We start from the raw sequence: 17,107 nt of genomic DNA on the forward strand, positions 1-17,107 counted from the left end.
AACTACGACCTGGATGACTGAGCATCTCCATAGACATTTAACCTTAATAGCTTTTGTGGCAAGATTGGTGTCAGGAAAGAGAGAGAAGCTCAGTTGAACATGGAGCTAAGGGTGCCTTTGGGCTGCTTCTGCAGTGGACTGGGGCTGAGGCTCATATGGATCTATGTTTTAAAAAATGAGGCTTAAATCCATTAGTCAGCCTCTGGGCTTGCTTAAGTCCTTTGAATCCTCAAATGAAAGCAGGAGGCTGAGAAAATAATGGTTAGGAAAAAAAGAGGACCTTAGAGCAGGAAACAAAAATAAAGTAAATCAACAGAATGACATGATGTAGCCAGTTTGATATCTGGGTGCAAAATTCTGGTATGAAAATAGAAAATGAAACTTCAGTATCTCCTGATGATGTCATTATGGTAAAAAGAAAACAGCTGTAGAAACAACAGAAGCAAGGTAACAACCCAAACGGCAGAAATGTTTGTGCCAAACAGGGTAAAGAACCAAATTTACAACAATCTCAAATACAGTGTATTTCATAAGCTAGGTGATTGCAGCAGTGTTGAAACCAATGACTCCACTCTTGCTCAGGCAGGTCTAGCAAGCCTGCAAGAATCCTTACCTGAACCTATTAACAGGCCTTTTGGATTCTGAAGTTTACCCAACCCTGTCCCAAGCAGAGGCATGTTTTAAACATATAGAACCAGAGGGCTGATCTTCACATGTCAGATAGGCCAGTCAAGAAGTAGGCAGGACAGGAGAATAGACTCTAATGAGCAATGTAGCTGAACTGTGCTTCTAGGAGATGGTTCAGCCTGGCTCAATTGGCCTCCCTCCCTGAGAAAAAAAAATGTGGGAACAACTGTTCAAGTCTCAGTTCTGCCATGTTTACCTCGTATGGTGCTTTGAATTCCAGATTCCACCTTATTGTGCCTCTTGTCTTTATTTGGGAGGGGGGAGGATTTGTTGTATGTTTGTCAGACTTGTCTTGACCTGTGCCGTGCCTTTATTTTGTTACAGTTGTCAGCTCTAGCTCTAGGTCAGGAGTAGGCAACCTTGGCTCTTTTATGACTCGTGGACTTCAACTCTCAGAATTCCTGAGCCAGCCATGCACATATCAAAATGGTGGAGCTTGAATAACATGAACATCATCCTGTAAATTCCCTACCCCTTACATATTTTTTCTGTAATGTTTCATCATTTTGGTATCTTCATAGCTAGGATTAGGCACTTCTCAGTGTAGAGGCAGCTGATATATTTGAATATATGATGGCCAAAGTGTTGGAAAAAAGGACACATATTTGTTTTTGATTTCCAATTTTTCAAATCCTCCTCAGCTCCCAAATCAAGCAACCCTTTTCAGCATCCTTTCAGACCAGAAACAACTGCAGTGTCCCTTGTACTGTTTTGGAGAGCCAGAAATTGCTGTTGCTTTCACTTGGGGCTATCTAGGACAGGAAGTAGGTGGTGAAGTGAGCTTGCCTTGCAGAATAGTTTTTTTCAAACCTTTGGTCTACAAGTGTTCTGTGGCATTATTCTCTTTGAAAAATGAAAGAAGGCTATCGTAATCCATGAATAATGATATGGCTGATTTCTCAGAATGGCTAAAAGTAAAATAAAACAACAATAAGCAATAACTGCTCTTGCTGGCTGGTTAGCCCACCCCTAAATAATTTCCTTTTCTTACAGGTACCAGCATAAGGGTACGAAAAAAATTACATTGTCAATGATCCACATTTGTTTTATCTACAGTCTTATGTGAGCCTTCAGTTATATTTTTCAATTCATTATTCTGTCTTTCATAATAACAATCACAAACAGCTTGCATAAATTTAAAACCCAAAGAAAAGCAATAGTAGGGATAATAATAGGGATAAGAGAGTTTGCTGACTGTTTATATATAGCTCATTAAAATTCCAGTCTCTGGAAACACTTTCTCAAACCCTTTTTTTAATAGAAGATATTTATTTTATTTTTCACGATATCTACTTCTTATGGTTTTGGAATTTGCATTAAGGAGAGGGTCTCTTTTTTAGGAAATGGGCAGAAATATTATTTTGTTACTGAATAGAAGGTATTGTCATTACTAAATGGTTGCACTTCATGAAATGGACCATTATCAATTCTTACAAGAATTCAACATAAATCAGACCAAGTTTAGCCCTCACTTTTAGCTGCACCAATATGCAAATACTACCTTCCTCATATTTTCAATCATAAACATCACAGTATTATTTCTGGAGTGCTTCAATAAAAAATATTTCATGCAACAAGAAAAATAGATATCTATATCTATTTTAAAGTAACGTTTATGAATATTTCTGATATTACGTTTATCATTTGTCCCCACCATTTCTAAGTAGCATATCTTAAGGCATCTGTTCTTCCTCTTTGGATCTAAAACTAAAAACTAGTTCAAAGGATTTCTTGGGAGCTAAAGTGAGATGATTAGTTGGATAATGATAGATAGATAGATAGATAGATAGATAGATAGATAGATAGATAGATAGATAGATAGATAGATAGATAGATAGATAAAGATACAGACAAATATGCACAACACTGCCACAAGATGCTTATCATTAAAGTTGCAAAGGCTTTGATTGCATCATCAATATAACAAAGGTATTTTATTGTCTGGCTTTGTTCCAGCATTACTTAGGCACAAAAGCAGGCTGCAGCCAACTCTTTCTAGTTTAACTAGTTCTTTCCAGAACCCACTAGCAGACAATTCTATATATGTATTCAGTGACATTCAATTTTCACTTAATAAGCACAGAAGTGCAGACATTGAAAGACTGCAATACTCCCTCAAAACAGTCCACTCCCCAGTAGTGCTCATAGATGGAATATTAAAACTGAGTTTCTGGTTTGGGAAATATGGACAGAAATAATTTGGGACTAAATAAAGGCATTTCAGGGAAAAGTCCAAAGAACTTTTTGAGAAAATATATTTAAAAATGCAAATATTTCTTTAAATATTTTTCATAAAGAACTGTATTCACTGGTTTTCTGGATAAACATATAGGGAAAAACAGCAGTGGCTTATTTGTGCCTTTTTCTGAGTTAGTCCAGGAATAAGACTTCCATTTATCCTTGTAAAACCTCAGTTCTGTAACTAGTTATACTGTAAATTGAAGGATCTCTAGCTGAAGTACAGAATAGACAATAAAGCCATAAATTTACTTGTTAATAAAGTGGTTTTCTAAGGCACAATTATATGATTGAATGGCTACTGCTGGAAATAATTAAGCTATGAGAACCAAGCTGCTAAAATCTGGATCACTAGATGGCAGTAAGGAGATAAAAGTATACTTTTTTTGTTGCCATCTGTTATTTATCTGGAATTGTGTATTTCAGATCTAGTGATTCTAGTCAGTTGAGTCTAGTGATTAAGGCATTAGGCTAAAAACCAGGAGATTGTGAGTTCTGGTCCCACCTTAGGCATGAAAATCAGCTGGGTGACCTTGTGCCAATCACTCTCATTACCAATTTACCTCACAGAGTTGTGGGGAAAATATGACAAAAGAGTATTAGGTATGTTTGCTGCTTTGAGTTATTTTATTTATTAAATTTATATGTCACCCATCTCACTATCCAAAGTGACTTTTTATAAATTATTCATAAAAATAATAAAAGTGAAATTAAATAAATATTTTATGTAATCTGAACTGTTCCCAGAGTTTTTGTAAGCATTGGAGCTATGATGACCATTTCAAATATTACTCATGTCACAGTGTTTCATACTTATTTGCAATTATATGAAAATGTCTCCCTGCAAAAAAATTCCCAATTTTAACTCTTGTAGCAAACAAAGAACCAAAACCAAATGCCTCTCCTGGACCAGAGTATCAAGATCAGAAAAATAAAACACAGTTTACAGTAGTAAATGGGATTGATGAAAATGGGATCAAAACTCTGTCTGTTGCACTGGAGATGACTTCTCACCTGCTGGTTTTTCATTAAGGTATTCCTATCTTTTATTACCTCATCATTTCGGAACCCAGGTATATGACTTGGTCTTGCAAGCTGCAATCCTATGTTCAATGGGGCTTGAATATTTATAGGACACCTTTATCCATTGTTTGCTGGCATAATGTAGTGCCATGGTTCATAAGCCTGTACATTCCTTTGTATAAATCTTTCATTCTGCAAAACACAGTAGATGTTCCTACAAAACTCACTTCTTGAGAACTAGGCTGGCCAATATGGTAACTCAAGAGAACCAGACAAAATAATGGTCAGAGTGATGTTACCCAGGACATTTTTCATCAGTTACTGCATTAGTCTTTCCTGTGGTAAGTGCTGGTGTTGAATAAGGAGAGCGTTTATGGAATTTTCCTAGAGTCATAGGACAACTTGGTCATCTAGTTCCTGCTGATACAGGATCCACTAGACATCTCTAACAACTGACCAACTATTAGTGAGGTAGAACTCATCACTTCATGCAGCAGCCTATTCTACCAAAGGACATCAGTCAGAAAGTTATTTCTCCTATCTAGCCTGAATCTACTTCCTTGTGGCTTTAATCCATTGGTTATGATCCTGTACTATTAGGCAATGGAGAATAAATCCATTCTTTCTTCTGTGTGATAGCTCCTCAAATATTTGAAGGCTAGTATCATATCTCCCCTCCCTTTGTAAATATAACAAGATCCTTTATCTGTTCTCCACCTTGATCACTCTCTACTGAACCTGCTCCAGTTTGATGATATTCTTTTTGAACTGCAATGCCACAACTGGATTTGATATTCCATATGTGGCCTGATCAGGGCAGATTAGACCAGATTACTCTCATGATCTAGGAACAGTTTTGCCCTGAACAATTAGGTCAGTCTGATAGAAATTATTATATGTTGGAGAAAATCACTCCAAAATCAGATTTTGTAGCACACAGAACATTGTATTTAGCTAGAGGGCAGTTCAGAAGTTAGTTAAATCTTTGTAATGTTTTTTTCCAGGATAAAACTATATCAGATTTCCTTGAATATATAGCAGTACTAAGTACCAATATTTATTCACTTCATTCTGTGTCTACATTGCACTAGAACTATAATAAACACCAATTTAATCTCTTCATTAAAACAATACATTTTAACATCCAATTTCTTTGAATTTAAATTATTACATGCCTATAGCAGTTCTTCCAATCTGACAATCACTTTTTTATGTAACTTGTAGCACCCCCCTACAATCAGTAGAGGGCATTGTCATTTATCAGCTTTACAAAACAGTCATACAATAAGAATTTCGATTTCTGTTCAATTTTTGAGAACCTTTCTAATATACCATTCTCAAAATTTTGAACTAGCAAAGAGAGACCCTGTCAAAGAAGACAAAAGAGTTTGATTCTAGAAGCAAATGAATTAAAATGATGTTTTTTTCCCATTGTCTTCCAAATCTGTGAGAACCAGTTTTTTGTTCTAGAAAGTGAAATAATAAAAGAATGTGGGCAGTAACTGATCATAATTCTAACAACAGAGAAAATGGGGAGATCCAGAACAATCAAGCTCACATAACCGAGTTAATTTTTAAAATCTTTTCTTAGCCATATGAAAGGTGATCAAGGCTAAGCAACCCCATGAGGCAGGAAAAACTTCAACATCTTGCATTAAAGCAATGGTTTCCAATTTTTTCTATGCTCCATGCCCCTAGCAAATGTTCAATATTTGCACCCCCTAAAAAAATAATTATGACTTTTTTGCACCCCTTGAAATTCCCTCTCACACTTCCTGAGGATGCGGTCACCCCAGGTTAAGAACCTCTTCTTTAAGGTCTTTCTCTACTACTATGTTAAGTGCTATCCGCCCATCCTTAAATGAGTAGAAAATCATAAAGTTGTTGCCTCACTGGTAATTCCTATCCTAATTCTATCGTGACAGTCTTGCAATTATCATAGTTTTAAAGTACTACTCATTTAGTCCTCTGATTTTACTAGACAGGAAAGGTCATCCTTGACCAGATTGGAATAAGGTGAAAATATTGTACTGCTTTAATCCCAGCACAGCTAAGGATGACTTAAGCTTGAGTCACACATGAGCCAGGGACAAGATGAAGAAATATCATGGAGACACAGCAGAAAAAAGACGCAATGGGGGAACTTAGTTACAAATCAGTTCAAATTTACAAAGCACTGGTTTAAGATCCAACTGCTTTAGAATTTTGGTTTAACTCTAGTTCCATCAGCTGAAATCAATTGTAAATCTTTCATTTTATCTACTCTAGTATCTCTGTGCGACTGTGAAGTGCCAATGTATTTGTAATTCCTACTCCTTTTTCTCTAATTTTTTTACCCCCTCACAAGGTCTATTATATGAGGTAGTTAACTCCACTATTTCTTGGGAGAAGAAGAGAAAGACCTGACCTGACTGCTATATATGACAAAACGTCCGAAGGGTGACCTCCCTGACTAGCACTGAAATTGGCCACTATTGAAAGGAAGATGAAAAAATCCCATTTATCAGGATTTCAAAGAACAAGGGCATAAAAGAAAATCCCAACAAGAATTGTCCTTAGGTTAAAACACCATGGCCAGCACAGAGGTATACAACCTGGATCCAATCCCTCCCTGCCAGCCTTCGGCATGATCCCCTCTACATTGCAATTATTAATGTGGCAGAAATGGAAAATTCTTAAATAATGGGAATTATTTAATTCATTTAATGTGAATGTTGTCTCTGCTCCCACTTCTTAAGTTGGCCCTCATTTGTCTGGGAGGAGTGTGACCTGTGGCATGTCCCTTGAAGACCACCTTAGTCCATGGGATAAAAAATATCTGAACACCTCTGGAGTAGAATGCAAGGACGAAACAGTCACATGGTGGTCTCCTTTCCTCTTCTGTTTTTATACCACATCAGTGTCTTTGGCCTCTCAAAGTGCTATGTGGCAATGAGTGATGTCTCAGTAGAAATAGCAAGGGGGTGGCCTGAATCGCCATGAAGCACCCTGTACAAGAGCTCCTCTTTCTCTCGGTGAGCTTGCTCCCTCAGCTGGGTCTCCTTCTCCAGGGCCTCACGAATGGTCAGAAGCTCATCAGACAGCTGCCTATTAAAGCATGGTAAAGATTACAGCTCTTAGACCACATTGTACAGATAGGAAGAAAGAAGTATGCATCAGTTTTCATTACAAGGATTTGCTACTTCTTCTCTGTTAGGGGTGTCAAATGCCGGCTGACAGGCTGGTGGCAGCATGCGGAGGCCGCGCCCACCCCAGCTCCAGCAATGCAAAAAAAATCACGATACATCGCAACACGTCACGCGATGTGGCGAGTCTGACACCCGTGTTCTATATAAACCAGGTGTACTAATTGCACAGCTTAGTGGTTATGTTTAAAGCCTTTCCAATTAGAAAGGCTTTGAAGGCTTTGTGGCCTTCAAAGTCTTTCTAATTGGATCTAATAATTTTTATTGTTTTCTGCATTGGTGAGGGGTTGGGGATTAGCACAACCGGTTCTTGATTCCTTAAAGATATTTAAGATGCCCAATTGATCCCTTAAAATTGCTGATACTCTGCATTGTCCCCAAACCCCAAGCCTCGCTTTCTGGAGGAAGATCCCTGAGGCAACAGAAATGGCAATCCCAGTTAATTCCAGAGTCAGAAAGTCCTATAGATTCTACTGTTATTTGTGGCTCCTCAAATGTTACTGAACTTCAATTGTCATCAATGTAGCTTGAGTTTCCACAAGATGCTAGGCTATGATTTCCTTAATCATAATTTCTTGAATACATCACTATAAGCCATAAACCATGATTTCCAAACTATAGCGGCTGGGGTCATAAAACACTTTAAGACAAAGCCAGAATAATGCCATTATGGCTTAGAGTGTTGTATGAGTCCTGCTAGTCTATTAGTTGGGAGGAATAATGGAAGATTGCAGTTTAAAAACACATGGAAGCCACAAAACACTCACTCAACTTTACTAGGAGAAATTACTAACTGGGGAGAAAAGGACATATAATACATTCTTAAAAATAAAGATCTTTTTTTAAAAAAAACATTGCCCAAGCATTTAGTAATTCTTCACATGTTTGTAATGCTACTAAGTGCAATAGCCATGAGACTTTGTCGAATAAAAACATTTCCCATAGTCATCAGATTACATTGATACAGAAAATTGATCAAACAGGAATCATTTTTGAATGAGAGCTAATTTGGGTCTAGTGATTTAAAGCACTAGACTAAAAACTAGGCGACTGAGTTCTAGTTCCGCCCTAAGCATAAAAGCTGGCTGAGTGACTTTGGGCCAAACACTCTCTTTGGCCCCCACCCACTTCACAGGTTTTTTTTGTTGTGGGGAAAATAGGATCCTTGAGTTATTTATAAAGTATTAAAGGTAAGATAATCTAACAAATAAATAATAATAATAATGATCAAGTTGGAAAGGACCTTGAAGGTCATCTAGTCCAACCCCCTGCTAATCTAGTCCAACCCCCTTTTAAGGATTATCACTGTAGTAAAGACACCACCTTGTCACTGTCATGTGGTTCTGCATCCGTACTTGGAGATCTTCATTTTCCTGTTGTAGAATTTTAATTTTCTCTTCAACTAATAAGTTTGACTCCATCTAAAAGAATACAGGTAGGGTGAGCAAACCTCAAATACAACAAAGGTATACCATGCAAGAAGGTCACAGTCACACAAAGACCAAGTAGCAAGCCGTAGAACTTTATGGGAATGTGACCATCCTAAACATATTTGCATCCTGGAAACTGTAGATTAAGTGCACTAATAAAATTCTGATCTCTGCCCTCATATCTGTAGAGAATTGGGAATCATTTGCCCTTTGTAGGAAACGGAAGAACATTACTGGTTGTAAGTATTTTTCATGCTCAAATGCACCTTCCAAAAGTCTTGGATTACAACTCCAAACATTAACATGTAACTTTATGAAAAAGCACATGATTTTTAGGGAAGGTCAAAGGTTCCAGATATAGTTCCCAATTCCCAACAGCTCCAATTAGGGCTGAAAAATGGCTCTTCATAACCCTGAAGAATCCTTACCAGTATAAATAAAACATATTCAGTATTATTAGTGATGTAACCTTGAGTTCTACAAGGATCTGCTCCCAAAGAGAACTGAGACACCTAGTGATCCGTCAACATAGCCACTCGATGCTTACCCTGTCACTTGGTCCTTTCTTCCTACTATTGTACTTGGGAAGTTTTGTGCAAAATGAAAACAAGTATCACTGTCGAAGTGGAAGTGAATCATAGCCTTGTCTTGCAAAGGGCAGTCTATGAAGCTGTAGGAGGAGACCAGATTCCGCCTCCCTGCTCCTGCTATTCTCCCAAGGCAAGGAGGGGATGGCAGGTTTGCATAAGGGGATCCTAATATGGCTTGTGGTTTCTTGCTCATTCTGGAGAAGGAAGGGCTTTGTTGTACTTCCCCACAAATCAGAGGAGTGAGATAAGGCATCCCTACTTAGGAATGGTACATGACTACCGATGGGTGAGATATTTCTATGCTTATCTAATGGCCAGGAAGAGAAAACTGATGGACTGACAGTCCACTGGGAACAGTGCATATACATAAACAGGTGAAAATGCCCATTCCTATTGCATCTTTCTCAAATCATTCTTCATTTTAATAGTGAGATTAGATGACTTGGGTCATGAAAAAAAAAAGGTCATTTGGAAGGTAGTTGTCTATATTCCTATCTTTTTATTCCACAGTATCCAGTGGCACAAAATTAGAAAAGGTGATTCTCACTCTCTCTCTTTTTAAGCACAGCACAGCTCTTTTATTAGTCTTTTCAGTTACATTTAGAATTGATAGAAGTAACCCACCACTATTTCCAGGTTCAGCAGCTTCTTGTCCAAGCTGTGGATGCGTTCAGTCTTCATCTCAATGACAAAATGTAGACTCTCTAGTTCTTGCTCCCAGAACTGGCTGGGGGTCCCATAGTCCTTTAAAGATTTTTATTTTAAAAAAGGGAGAAATGCATTTATTTGTTTGTAGGGGCTATGTTCTTTTTTTTCTAGTATAAGTTGTCAAAATAGCTAGCAAAACAAGACATTAAGCTTCAACTAGTCCAGAGCAGGAATGGGCATGCCTTGTTGGTCCATGTGAGCTGCACCAGTTGCCAATTTGCTTCCAGGTATGATTCAAGGAGCTGATTGCTTCCTATAAAGCCTTACATAGCATAGGCCCTGGTTACTTGAGGGATTGGCTGTTTCCCATAGTATCTGCTCAGCTGATTCAATCCTGCAGGGTTGGCACCCTCCAATTTCCTTTTATTATCATCTATAAGGACTTGGAAGTGCACGTCTCTGCCCTTGTCCTCTGGGATGAGATTCCCACAGAGATCCAGATGATCCCCACTTCACCAAAGCCAGGGGTGTCAAACTCGCAAGTCACATGACATGTCATGATATATAGCAACTTTTTTTCCATTGCTGGCAATGGGGTGGGCACGGTTTCGCTATGATGCATCCGGCCTGTGGGCTGGCAGTTTGACACCCCTGACCTAAGCCTTTTAGAATGAGAGCAGCGGTCCTTGTTTAATGAGCACTCTTTCAGCAACTATTTGAAGTTACAGTGGCACTGCATGAATAGTGGTTATGATTGTTCCTTGAAATTCTGGCCATACCAACACCTTGCCGACAGGTAATTGCGATCTAGGAACTTGACAATTGGCTTGCACTTACAAGAGTTGCAGCATCCTGCAATCAGGTAACTGTGATTTGCAACCTTCCCTGCTGGCTTCCCAGAAACTGATGTGGAAACTGGTGGAGAAGGTTGTATGTTGCTTGGGTAAGTCTCTCCCCCCTATGCACCCTTTCTAAGCCTGTGTGCTTGTGCCACACCTCCCTGGTCATCTGCACAACCTTGTGTACCCTCCCCTACCCAGTAGCAGTCACCCCAAGCTCCACCATGCTCTGCTGTGTGTCCTTTTCCAATCTGTGTATGCTTGCACACCCTCCCCAGCCACCCTCACACTCCCTTGCTCCTTCTCCCACCCAGTAGTATCCACTTGCCTGTCTCTGTCCTGTTTGCAAGCCACCTGGGTCTTGCAACTTCCTGTCAGCTTCTGTGCTGAGTTTGTTTGTGGGAAGCTGGCAGGAAATTGGGAGAAAATATTTGCTTAACAACCCACTATTTTTATTTAATGACAATAGCAAAAAGGACTGCAGGTTTACCACTGCTAAGTGGTATGATTATGTGATATTATGCTCTATGACCACATTATTTAGCCACAATTCAAGGACTATTTGTAAACAGTTTCAAGCCCACTAAACCAAGCAGCAATAGGAACTGGAAAAAATAATTGTTCTTATGACCTGACAGTGCAGAATGGCTGCTGAAAGCAAAAGCATTTGAGTATCCTTCCATCAATTTTTTTATTGTGATTTTGTTTTGGTATGTTCAGAAGACCCTGCTCTTTTGACTCTCTTATTCACTCTCTTTAAATAAACAGATCAAGACATCCCACCCAGTGTAAAGTTACCTGAATGTGCTTTTTATAATCTCTGCTCAGAATTGACTCTTCTACCCGTTTCATTTTCTCCTGAAAGGACTTCAGCTGTGAAGTCAGCTTATCAATGGTCTCCTGGAGCAGAAAGATGAGATAGATCAAATTAGTCTTATTTTATGACTTTCATTGGATTTTTCCTGCTCTTCACACTCAGTGCACGGTGCTGGAATGAGTAAATTTCAGCACTGGATATCTCTTTTTATTTTATTAAAACTTCAGAACCTTGATAATTTGGGGCAAAACTTCCTTTTGCCATTTCTGTTACAGAAGCTATAGCAGTCAGAATGCTATACCAACACATTACTGTTTTGGGACATTTCTCTGCCAATGATATTATAGCACAGTGGTCGGGAACCTATGGCACGCGTGCCAGAGGTGGCACTCAGAGCCCTCTCTATGGGGACACGTGCCGTGCCCTGGAGATGGTGAGGGACTGGCCCCTGCTGCCCAGGCCCCACCCACCCAGTCTGCCATGACCACTGCAGCCACACCCATCTGGCACCTGGTGATAAATAAGGGGGGTTTGGATTGCAGTTTGGGCACTGGGTATCTAAAAGGTTTGCCATCACTGTTATAGATTCATCCATCCATTGTTGTGATGTCACAAGACCTCCCAGTTTCTCTTTTATTATGAGCAGAAGATTCTGGAACAGTCCATAGGCCATTAATTAGGATGTTGGTGTTTCCAAACAACAACAGAATAGCAATAATACTTTTCTACCTCCACACACCTATAGCTAGCTTCATGGTCACCAATTCCTCAAAGTGCAATATATCTTAGAATGATGCAATTTATATCCCCCAACACTGTGTTCTCTAGAAGTACAAAAGTGCAATTCCATAATTACCAACCAGGAGGCACATTGGGAAGATACCAGATAGAACAATGCAGATGAAAACAGAGATCAAAATTTTATCATTATTAGACAATTATACTTCGCTATGATTTACTGAATTCTGTCTTGTAATTACCAACAGGCAACTTTAATGGCATGATGGCTCCTTTCTTTGTCATGGCAGATAGGCGATTGCTTCAAAAGTAATATATTTAATAATACATTAGCAGTTTACATGGTTATCTAGGCAAAATTTGATTTATCAAGTCTGTCAGTTTTGCTATTAACAATAACCTTCTGAGGCCATATTTCAATTTTTAGCAACAGATTTTTCAGTTGTCATGCATTCAAGAACCCCAACCATGTACTTTGTTATAAACAGAGTTCAAAATTGATGCATCACATGACTGCAGCTTACAGTGTTAACTTCTGTGTTCTCCATTAACTCTGCTTGCCAGAAGTGAGTTGGGAAGCATGCAAATAGTGATCATGTAACCATGGGACATGCAACATTGGTTGCAATGTGTCCAAATGGCGATCACATGACCATGGGATTACTGCAATGATTGTAAATGCAAATATTGGTTGCAAAACTGTTTTCTTCCTATCTTCATAACTTTGAATGGTTGCTAATTTAGGCCGTTGGTGAAGCAAGGACTACCTATACGGTGCACTGGTCTAGGGCACCAAAACCTAAGAGGCATCAGTGCCATCCCTGCTTCCAAATCATTCCAAAAATGCAAATCTTCATATCACATTTACACTCACAAAGCACCCAAACATATACTATTCTCAGTTAACTACAATAATTAGAGCTGGGAAATCTAATCACTAGGTAATGGGGTGTGCCAACTTTATGATTGGCAGTTCCAGTTGAGGTCATTAGGTGAATCCCTCACAATCATTAAGTTGATGTCACATAATCGCCATTTGAAACTTCCTGCTGGCTTCCGCACTGACTTTGCTGATCAGAAACCAGCAGTGAAGATTTGCCAATGGCGATCACATGACTGCAGGACGCTGGGACCCTGTTAGTAAATGCCTGAATCACGATCATGTGACTTCAGGGACACTGCGAAGGCTGCAACCTCAAGGATAGATGGTAAACCTCCTTGTTCGGTACTGCCCTAATTTCGAATGGTCGCTAAACAAATGGTTGTTCACTGAGGACTACTTACTGGTAGCAATTTATATATGCATATTCATACTTGTCACTGTGTTAGAGCTAGGCTGGGGATGGGATGGGGTAAGGATAGCCTTTTTTTGCTGCCATATTGATCCGCTGTACTGAATCCTGACCCTTTCTATTTCCCTGAAGCAGAGAAACTGTTACCTGCAAAGATGCCTGAGTTTTTTGGTAGGATTCGGTTAGGAACAGCTTCTCTTGATCATGTGTTTTCTGGAGTTCTGCAAGAGAAAGATCAAACAGGTAATACAAACAAGAGAAAGCACAAGCTCCATTTTTATGTACTCATGGTTTCTTTAGATGTAGTGACTGACAAATCGGTCATCTTGAGTCACATACAGGAGGCAGATGGAGTAAGCAAAGTGAGCCTAGGAAATTGTATGGACAAAGAGCCAGAAGGCACTGAAAAAATAGGATGAGCCATTTATTAAAGTATTGCACATCTCTAGTGAATATGGACTATCTATAGAGAACAAGAACTGAATAAGGGCAAATTGGTTTGGGAATATGTCATACCAGTGATGAGCAAAGGGTCTCCTGCAAGCATCACCAATTTTGAGAGAAATCTGTAGGCATCTTTTTCTTCATAGCAAAATTATGATTAAAGCTTTTTTAGAGGTGATAAGTGCTCAGACATTAAAAATTGTGCTCATAAAGGTTATATTCTTCCTGCTATTTCTTGCTGAGTTTCTGTGGTTATTACCTATGCTTTGGTTACTCAGCCATCTTTCCTCTTTTGGCATCCTTCCCACAAAACTGGAGAAAAGGCTTATGAATTCTGCTGTTCATAAAGTGCAACTATCTGTGACAGGTAGGACCCAAAGGGAAAGCACTGAGAGGCAGTAGATCCAATGGACAACTTGGGAACTTCACTATAGCAGCGTTAGAGCACCAGAACTAAGCCCATCAAGAAAAGAAATAGCATCTGTATTATTATCAACAGGTACCATATATGTAAACAGAAGCTTGTTCTTCTAAAGGTCTGTCATTCAAAAAAAGTATTAAACTGCAAGGCAGGGATCCTCAATGTCTTTGGGAAGCCCCAAAGGACATCTATGCCTCATACCGGGTCAGATAAGATGAGCAATCTCCTACTGCCTTTCTTTAAATATTGCCATAGGATGGGTGTCTTTTCATTACAAGGATTTGTAAGGAACCCTCCCCCCTGAACTTTGATAGGCCTCTGCCTTTTTAGCCTTCCATAAAGCTTCGCAGATCCAGCTTTCCCCCCAAAGTGATAAGAATAGGTAACTGCACATTAGAAGTTTGACTTGGTGTCGGGTTTTTATTGTTTTTTTTTCTTTTTTTACTTATTTATTTATTCAATTTCTATGGCCACTCAGCTCACTCAATGACTCTATTGATGTTTTAATTATGTTTAATTTTAGAGTTATTATGATTTTTATGCTGTTTGAACTTTTGATTGAGAGGTGCCCAGAGTTGTTTATAAGAGGGGTGAGTATATAAATGTTTTAAATAAATAAATAAAATGTGGTGCTGTCTAGATGTGGGGAGCCATAGTTACTTCATTCTCAGCCTTCATCTTTAATGACAGAGACTTGCCACAGACTCGTTTTACACTAATCTGGATTATTATTATTAGTTCTGCCTTTGTTATATATAATACAGGGTGGCATACATTGATGCTTTGTTAAAAAATGTCAGAAACAGAAGAAATGTCACAAATACCATAAACATCTTTCAGACTCTTACTTTGCAGTGTTTCCTCCTGTTCTCTCTTCAGCATATCATATTTTTCAGAAAATTGCTTATGCTGCAAGTCCTCCTTCTCTACCTAAAGGAGGGAAAACTATAAAAGGTTAACCTGTAGGTAAATAAAAATACATTATTATCATAAAACATGCTGATTATAATCATCCGAAAAGAATTTTGAACAGTTTCCGTCAAATTGTCTCTTCTAGATTACCACTCCCAAATCCTCAGTTGACTGAAATGGGAGTGGCCAGATTAACATTTTAATTTTATGCAGCTTTATGAATAACCCTAAAGAATCTGCATCTGAATACACTTGCATAGAATTTTGAATAGAGACTGATGATGTTAGAAGCATTCTTCCACTTGAACATCAGATCAAACAGATTTGGTAGGCTTTAAAGTACAGGGGGTGGGATTCCCATGCCAAAAAAGAATCAATTGCAAAGAGTGTGTTTTTATCATGGAAAATTGTTGATTATTAACAAAGCACTATAGCACAGAGATAAAGAAGCAGACTTGACGGATGAGAAATGATAGATTAATTAGTGTTTAGTTCATATCCATAGTCAACCAACTATCTGTGGCTATTAAGGATATTCTAGTCCAGGTGTGTTAAACTTGCAATGTCATGTGACATGTTGTGAAATATTGTGACTTTTTTTCCATTGCTGGCAATGGGGTGAGTGTGGTTTCACCATGAAGCATCCGGCCCGTGGGCCGGCAGTTTGACACCCCTGTTCTAGTCTATAACTTTCCATGGCATGCCAGAAACCAGTCTGTGCAAACCAGTAAAGCCCCATGTGTGGGCTGCAAGCAGCATGCAAATCTATAGTCCCTCTGATCTGTGGAAAAACCTCTCTCCATGGAACCGGTCTCTGGTGTCCAAAAAGTTTTTCTTCAGAAACGCACTACTGAAATTAATCAGAACTCTATATATGATGACAATCTCTCAAGATAATTTATTTTATTTTCTATTAAAGCTGTGATATATATGGTTACTTGCATTATCAAATATTAGTGAGAAGGAATACAGTAGCAGAGTACAATCCTTTGTCATAAACATCCTGTGGCAGACAGGATGATATCTTATATCTTCATAATATAAGACCTAACTATTTGAGGAAATATCTATTTCCATAGCATCTGCCTAGCCTTTTGATCTAACACTGTTAGCTTGCTTTGGGACCCATCGATAAGACAATGTTATCTGATGGGTCCCAGGAATCACTCCTTCTCCATTAATCCTCCGGTCCTCTGGAACATTGTTTCCACTGAGATTTATATGGTCCCCAACCCTACCTTACTCAAAGTCCTTAGAACAGTGGTTCTCAACCTTTCTAATGCCATGACCCCATAATACAGTTCCCCATGTTGTGGTGACCCCCAACCACTTATACATCACCGGGTGCCAGGGGCGTGGCCAAAGAAAAGGGGAAAAATGGCGGACAGCCTTGTTTGGCGACCCCCGTGAAATGGTCGTTCGACCCCAAATGGGGTCCCGACCCACAGGTTAAGAACCACTGCCTTAGAAAGAGTCCTTTTCTCTCAGAACTTGGGCTAATTTAGATAGAAGAATCCTCAGGAGAGCTGTTGTAGGAGTATGCCAAGTCTTCTGTGTCAATTAATCTTTTATCTGTTTATTTAATATTGAATGACACCCAGAATCATTTTGAATTAGATAGCCTAAATTAAAGGAGATGACATGAGTCCTGGTGGCATAGTGGTTAGAATGCAGTATTGCAGGCTAATTCTATCCACAGTCTGGAGTTTGATCCTGACTGGCTCAAGGTTGACTCAGCCTTCCATTCTTCTGAGGTTGGTAAAATGAAGATCCAGATTGTTGGGGGCAATATGCAAAACATGCTTACATTGTAAAACACCTAGAGTGCTGTAAAGCACTATGG

The 17,107-nt window shown here is 39.0% G+C and overlaps 1 protein-coding gene across 1 annotated transcript in view; it reads right to left on the reverse strand.

Moving 5' to 3' along the window:
• Nucleotides 1-4,941: 4,941 nt before the first annotated feature.
• The window catches only part of CCDC69 (coiled-coil domain containing 69), a 33,786-nt gene continuing 21,620 nt past the window's right edge, over nucleotides 4,942-17,107 (reverse strand). Inside the window, exons 4-9 of the mRNA XM_039340921.1 lie at nucleotides 15,201-15,282; nucleotides 13,635-13,708; nucleotides 11,439-11,540; nucleotides 9,778-9,897; nucleotides 8,457-8,554; nucleotides 4,942-7,035 (exon numbers count right to left, since the gene is read on the reverse strand). Coding sequence (XP_039196855.1) covers nucleotides 6,870-7,035; nucleotides 8,457-8,554; nucleotides 9,778-9,897; nucleotides 11,439-11,540; nucleotides 13,635-13,708; nucleotides 15,201-15,282 — 642 coding nt within the window. The 3' untranslated portion in view covers nucleotides 4,942-6,869. The remainder of the gene's footprint in view (nucleotides 7,036-8,456; nucleotides 8,555-9,777; nucleotides 9,898-11,438; nucleotides 11,541-13,634; nucleotides 13,709-15,200; nucleotides 15,283-17,107) is intronic.

The sequence above is a fragment of the Crotalus tigris genome, unplaced genomic scaffold (assembly GCF_016545835.1).
Source record: "Crotalus tigris isolate CLP2741 ecotype Arizona unplaced genomic scaffold, ASM1654583v1 scf7180000017754.2947050, whole genome shotgun sequence".
Classification (NCBI taxonomy): domain Eukaryota; kingdom Metazoa; phylum Chordata; class Lepidosauria; order Squamata; family Viperidae; genus Crotalus; species Crotalus tigris.